The sequence below is a fragment of the Ciona intestinalis genome, unplaced genomic scaffold (genome assembly GCF_000224145.3).
Source record: "Ciona intestinalis unplaced genomic scaffold, KH HT000417.1, whole genome shotgun sequence".
Lineage (NCBI taxonomy): Eukaryota > Metazoa > Chordata > Ascidiacea > Phlebobranchia > Cionidae > Ciona > Ciona intestinalis.
The window spans coordinates 1,380-8,649 of NW_004190738.1; the positions used below are offsets into that span (position 1 = coordinate 1,380).

General features: G+C 46.0%; 1 protein-coding gene across 1 annotated transcript; it reads left to right on the top strand.

Annotated features, from left to right (window-relative positions):
* The first annotated feature begins 719 nt into the window (after positions 1-719).
* Positions 720-6,589, top strand: LOC104265735. The gene is made up of 3 exons (XM_018816632.2): positions 720-1,760; positions 1,831-4,057; positions 4,122-6,589. Exons 1-3 carry the CDS (start codon positions 720-722, stop codon positions 6,587-6,589), a joined length of 5,736 nt encoding a protein of 1,911 aa, XP_018672177.2.
* Positions 6,590-7,270: the final 681 nt, after the last annotated feature.

The window sequence follows — 7,270 nt, forward strand, 5'->3', positions numbered from 1 at the left end:
TTATTAATTCCCCTCCATTGTGTTATGCGATATCTATGCTGTATCATTCCAAAATCACCATGCGTTACGGAACCGCCATTATCTCCATTTCCTTTGTTAACCGCAACGCTAAGTTTAACGTTGCTATTTTTAGCTCTGTGCAGTACAGCATTTCTTAAGTATTATTAATCCAGTTTAATCGCAGTGATTTAGCGTTGTACTTGTACCTATGTTCCATTATTAGTAGTGACAGTCTATTTTATATCACTTGAAACTGTACTAACGCTAATACTGTATTCTATTTGAATAAGGTGAAATCCGTGATCGTCGATTAGTTATTAGTTCCACTAGTTGCCTTAGTGAATTGGTAATTTGGTTGCATTTGGATTTGGTTTACCCGAATACGTACCTTTGCCGCTGTGTACCTTCTGAACTGTAAATACACTGTATATACACAACTCGGAGTGGTGAGACAGACTAAATTGCTGATTACGCATAACCGGTTCGATCCAAGCTAGTAGGTCACAGTCAGTGCCTACAAACCCGTACGGATTCTACATTGATTTCTGAGAATCACGACTTGCGTCGATTTCTAAGGTGACGGCTAACGTCAATTTGAGATACAACCTGTCGGTTATATGTACGCTACGAATAAGGAACTTGACAGTTGTGTTGTATGCTAATACTTCTGACTCGACAACCGGTGTCGGTTTCTGTAAGAACTTACGGTAGCTGAAGTAATGGCTTCTAATGTACCAGAGCCTTCCAATGCTGAAGGGATTTTATTGCAAGAGAAAGAAGCCTTTATCCAGCACNTAAAGAAGGAAAGAAAAAATGCTCTGCAGAAGTTGACCAGGAAAGAGACAGAACTAAAGAACCTGATGAGTGTGGACCCTGTTGACTGCAACGAGATTAGTAACCAAGTGGGTTCTTATCAAGAGATGCACGCTGTGTGCATGGGGCTATGTGACAAGCTCATACTTGAACTGGATACAGAACCTGCCAAGGGAAAAGCAGCAACGAAGAGAGAGGAACTCATTCACAGGAAGCAAGCTATAGATAATCAGCTAAGTGAATTATCGCTAGAGGGCCTCATATCGGGTAGAGCACCTTCGCTCCAACCATCTAGGCACACATCCTCTAGGTCCTCTAGAAAATCCCAGAGAGAGTCTGAAATTGCGAGGAGACAGGAGGACCTCGACAACCTAAAGAAAAGCGCTGAACTCGAGTTACGTAAAGTGGCGATTGAGAAAAAAGTCTTAGATGCGGAGATAGAGCTCAAGAAAGCAGAAAGGGATGCTGCCTCTGATGAGCTGAGCGAGACGTCTTCTCATTCGCGGGGAATACAGGATGCGCGTCACTTTGCAAGGGCGCCATCAAGCGCTTCACAGCATGTTTTGCTGAATCTTCCGCAGCCGAGTCACACAAGTGAGACGAGAGTGAAAGAGTATCTCACGGATCAGAGAAATCAAGCTGCACCAATTGAGCCGGTGGATGGATATCGACTGTCTGACCCGTTAATGGGGCCGGGGCTATCTCAACGACCACCACCAAGAAGCGGATTGCCGCCACCAGCACCGTGGCTAGGAAGAGCAATAGAAGAGGAGCACAGACCAGTTCAAGCTGGTTTCAGCCCTGACAATCCACCTGTGACGGGAAAGTCTGACCTTGATTCATTTTTCAGTGATCAAGTCCGGGTGGAATTGGCGAAGTTTGATGGAGATATATTAGAGTATTACACGTTCAAAGATGACTTCAAGGATCTTATTGAAACGAAGCCTGTGAGCTACTCTGTGAAGCTACAGTTTCTTTTCAACATGGTTACAGGTGTAAGCCTTGAAGACCATCAAGGGTAGTAAAGCCATTCGAGACCGTCAAAGGGCATACGAGGATGCGTGGACGCGGTTGGATAAAAAGTACGGTCAGAGGACCAACTTGGTTCGGACGTACTTAAGGGAACTCACGCAAGGCCCAGTCATAGGAGCTACTGACACGGATAAGCTGTCTAATCTAGCCGACCAGATGCACGTATGCTACCATCATCTCATGGATTGGGGATATGAGCAAGACCTCAACAACGAGGATAACGTATACAAGATATATGCACGACTTCCCGATAGTGTGAAGGAAAGGTACCTGTACTATCCGGGGTCTGATTCCAAGTTTGTGCGATTGAAGAAAGCGGTGGAGATGGGAGCAGAGCTGTCTAGGGACAGATTCTATGGAGGCCGCTACAACAAGGATCTTTCTACAAAAAAAGTATCAAGGGACAAGCCTGTTACTCAGCGTCCAAGGTATTATACTAACGCCACACAACAAGGTAGAGACGAAACTAAGAGAGAGAGCAAGAATACAACAAAACCGTCATTCAGAGCAATGAGCTGTACTATGTGCGGGGAAGAACATAAGCTATATAGCTGCGATAAATTCAAGCAGAAGACTGTTTCGGAGCGAAATGATTTTGTTAAGGAGAAAAACCTTTGCTTCCGCTGCCTCGGTGTGGGACATTCTGCTTGGAGTTGCATGTCACGATGGAGATGCCGCGAATGTAAAGGGAAGCACCATTATCTTCTACACCTGGATAGAGAAATACAACAGACTGCTGTGACTAATGGAAGAGAAGACGCAGTCACTTGCCACAACAGACAAGAGGTAGTGGAGAAGAAGAGAGCAATTCGACGATTCAAAGTCGTCCCTGTCAAGGTATGGGGTAACAATGCTTCTAAGTTTGTACAGACCTACGCGTTTATGGATGATGGATCGGATACTAGCTTGTGTACAGCTAGCTTGCTGACAAGACTGGGACTCAAGGGAACCAGAGCGAGCGTGGATCTTTACACTACAAACTCAGTGAGTAACTTTGATCGATTGGTTGATTCTCTGCACATACAAGGCATTGAGGAGCCGGAATCATTTAATCTGGATGGGGTTCTGGTGTTGGACAACTTGCTGGATGTCAGTGACAGTATACCTACAGAGGAAGTTGCAAGTCTTTACCCGCATCTAAAGGATTTGAAATTCCCGAAGCTAAGTCATTCAAAGGTGGAGCTACTTCTTGGAAACAATGTGCATGAAGCATTCAGACTTAGCGAGCTGCGCTGTGGCAAAAGGGGAGAACCTGATGGGTTACATACAGCCTTGGGCTGGACAATCTTTGGTTCAGACTACCTCATGGATGGAGAGAGGGGTAGACAAAGCATGCATTTGCATTTTATGCACAAGCAGGAACCTGTGGACGACTCGTGTGAGCAGATGTTGGCCATTTTCTCTCAGGATTTTGCGGATATGGCGAAGCCACAGAAGACCGAACCATCAATTGAAGACAAGCGAGCAATGGCGACTATGGAGAAGTCTATAAAGAAGATAGATGGACATTATCAGATCGGATTACCGTGGAAGAGTAGCAACTCTGTGCTACCAAACAATCGCAAGATGGCGATGCGACGACTGCAATCCCTCAGGAGACGACTGACATCGGATCCGGAGCTGTTTGCCAAGTACAAGGGTAAGATTAGAGAGTATGTTGAAATGGGACATGCCAGACTTATACCTCCCAGTGAAAACAAGCTAACAGACATTACATGGTACGTACCGCACCATTGCACAGGACCCAAGTTCCGGGTGGTTTTCGACTGCGCTGCTAAGCTGGGTAAGGTTTCTCTCAACGATGAGCTGCTACAAGGACCTGACCTTACTAATAGCCTGGTGGGGGTGCTTTTGCGCTTCCGCCAAGGGAATATTGCTTTTGTTGCAGATATTAAGGGCATGTTTCACCAAGTCTTAGTGGAGCCGCGCGACCGGGATGCCCTTCGATTCCTGTGGTGGCCCGACGATGATCTCAATGTGGAACCAGTGGATCATCAGATGAACGTTCACATTTTCGGAGCTACGTCTTCGCCAAGCTGTGCGAGCTACGCCCTGCGGCAGACCGCAGAGGACAATCTGACTGGAGCTGACGAGACTGTGCTACAAACTGTAAGGCGCAATTTTTATGTTGATGATTTGTTAAAGTCATGTGATTCGGTCCAGGAGGCCGTACAGTTGATAAACCAGTTAAATCCATTGCTTGAGTCCGGAGGTTTTCACTTAACTAAGTATCTAAGTAACAATAATAGATGTTCTTGCATGTATCCCGACTACAGACCTTGCCTCCTCTGTTCTCAACATTGACCTACATGAGCTACCTACTGATCGTGCTCTTGGCGTGTACTGGAACACATCGCGTGACTGTTTCGAGGTTAAGGTGAGCATGCAGGCAAAGCCGCCGACCAGACGCGGAATGCTGTCTATGGTAAGTCAGATTTATGATCCATTAGGCTTTGCTCAACCATTCATACTGCCGGCAAGAAAGCTACTACAAGAAGCGTGTCATGGACACCTAGGATGGGACGAGGTTGTGACCGATGAACATAGGACGATGTGGGAGAACTGGTTACAATCCCTGCATGGACTGGAGGAGATCACTATCCCGAGAAGTTTCAAGCAACTGGGTGGCCAGGTACGACAGACTCAACTCCATGTTTTCTGTGATGCAAGCAAAATTGGTTATGGAGCCGTCGGCTACCTGAGGATGAAGAATGCAAGCAACGATGTGCACTGTTCATTTGTGATGGGGAAATCTAGAGTGGCACCCATCAAACCAGTTAGTGTACCGAGGCTGGAACTCACTGCAGCTGTTACTGCTGTTAAGCTATGCAACCTCATCAAAGACGAACTAGAGTACGATATACAAGAAGTGGTGTACTGGACCGATTCTACAACGGTGCTCCAGTATATTCTCAACACATCATCGAGGTTCCAGACGTTTGTGGCTAATCGTTTGGAACTGATTCACAATAACTCGAAGCCAAGCCAGTGGAGGCACGTGGACACCAAGCGAAACCCTGCCGACATTGCATCAAGAGGATTGATGCCCGATCAGGTCAATAAGGCTGACCTGTGGTTTAAAGGACCTCCATTTCTCGTGCAAGAAGAAGATAGCTGGCCGACCAGACCAATAATACTGCCACCGCTGCCTGAGGATCACCCAGAACTGAAGAAGGTAAAAGTTCATGCCATGGTGGAGCGGGAGTCTGGCCTACAGCGACTGTGTCAACGCTATTCATCGCTCATTAAGCTGCAACGAGCTACTGCATGGTTAATACGATTTAAGAAGTACTTACTGTGGAAATCGTCCAAGGATCGTGTACTCAAGACATCTGGATTCAGGGAGTGTGGAAATCTGACCTGTAAAGAATTGGAAGTTGCTCTAACGTCAATCGTGAGGATAGTGCAACAAGATGTGTTTTCAGCGGAGCTAAGAGTACTCCAAAGTAACTCCGACCCTGAATCTGGAACTTCTACTAGAAAACAATTGCGGAAGATACCTGCCATACAAGCTCTTCAGAAGCTGTGTCCGTTTGTCGTGGATGGAACTATGTACGTCGGTGGAAGACTACAGCGATCAGCCCTCTGTAGGGATGCGAAGCACCAGATGATTTTGCCCGCAAAACACCATGTTACGGATCTTATAATTGCAATGTACCATGAGAAGCATGGTCATAGTGGAACGCTACATGTTCTCTCAGCGACACGGGAGAAATTTTGGATACTGAGGGGCCAAGCCTCAGTTCGACGAGTTTTACAGGACTGCAGGAAGTGTCGTTTTTGGAACGCAAAGGTTGGGAAACAGATGATGGCACCTCTACCCCTCCCTAGAGTGACAGCAAGAAACCCTCCGTTTACTGCTGTTGGAGTGGACTACATGGGCCCCATATTGGTAAAACTGGGGCGGAGCCAAGTTAAGCGTTATGCTTGTGTATTTACGTGTTTAGCCACCAGGGCTATACACATTGAAGTGGCGCAATCATTAGATACGAGCGCATTTATTGATGCTTATCGACGTTTTATTAATCGCAGGATCGGAAACCCAAAACAGATCTTTAGTGACAACGGCACCAACTTCGTCGGTGCAGAGCGTGAACTCCGTGAGGGAATCTTACGGTGGAACAAGAGTCAGATTCACAAAGCGATGCAACCAGAGGTGGAATGGCACTTCAACCCCCCTGCTGCAAGCCACCAAGGTGGTGTGTGGGAACGTATGATACGGTCCGTTCGGAAGATCATACGCTTGCTTGTCGGGGACAAGATGCTCAACGACTTTGGTTTGCTTACCTTAATGACAGAAGTTGAACGTATATTAAATGACCGACCGCTCACGCCTGTGAGTGATGACCCTAAAGACTTACAGTCATTAACCCCAAGTATGCTGCTTACAGGTTCAGTGAGTGGCACCTTTTCTCCAGATGAGTTCGTGAAGGCAGATGGCTATCGAAAGTCCTGGCGACTTACTCAACTGCTTGCTGATCAATTCTGGGATCGCTGGCTCAAGGAGTATCTGCCACTGCTGCAACTTCGACAAAAGTGGTTGCAGAGAACCGACAGCTTTGCTGTCAATGACGTCGTCCTCATTAAGGACGAGAATGTCAAACGTGGACAATGGCCGAAAGGAATAATCGTGCGATGTTATCCGGATCGAGATGGGACGGTACGACGAGTGCGTGTACGAACTGCAACTGCAGTGATGGATCGAGACATTCGTAAACTGTGCTTACTAGAAGCACACCCATAGCCCATTCTAAAGCCCTTCTTATTCCTTTGAGAATTTTCAGTGTGTAGGCCTCATAAAGGAACACACAGCTTCCTTCCTTTCTTGCATGATCCTCCATTTAGTGTGTGCCTATTGTACGTACTTGCCATTTTTATACCAGTATTTGTAATTTCCAAGTGAAACGTTTCTGTAATGAACAACGGTGCATTCTGTACTACTAGAGTACCTCAACTGTGTTAGCCTTTTATAGTTTTGATACTACCTTTACTGCCAAATTGTGTTTGCCATAGAAACAATAATGAGCCTCGAGTACAGTAGCCTTCCTTGTGTATAGTATTACCTGTGAAATGTGTTATTAGTGCTTACGCCTGTATATTGCAGTCACCTTTGCTGTGTAGCTCACATCTTCACGTACTATGGTTTAGATTCATTGTATTTCTTCAAATTGTGCTGCCTCTAGTGTTGTGATTTAATAACCTTTGTTTAAATGACCTCGTTACCCACTTCAGTCATTGGGGCCGGTATGTTACGGTTATTAATTCCCCTCCATTGTGTTATGCGATATCTATGCTGTATCATTCCAAAATCACCATGCGTTACGGAACCGCCATTATCTCCATTTCCTTTGTTAACCGCAACGCTAAGTTTAACGTTGCTATTTTTAGCTCTGTGCAGTACAGCATTTCTTAAGTATTATTAATC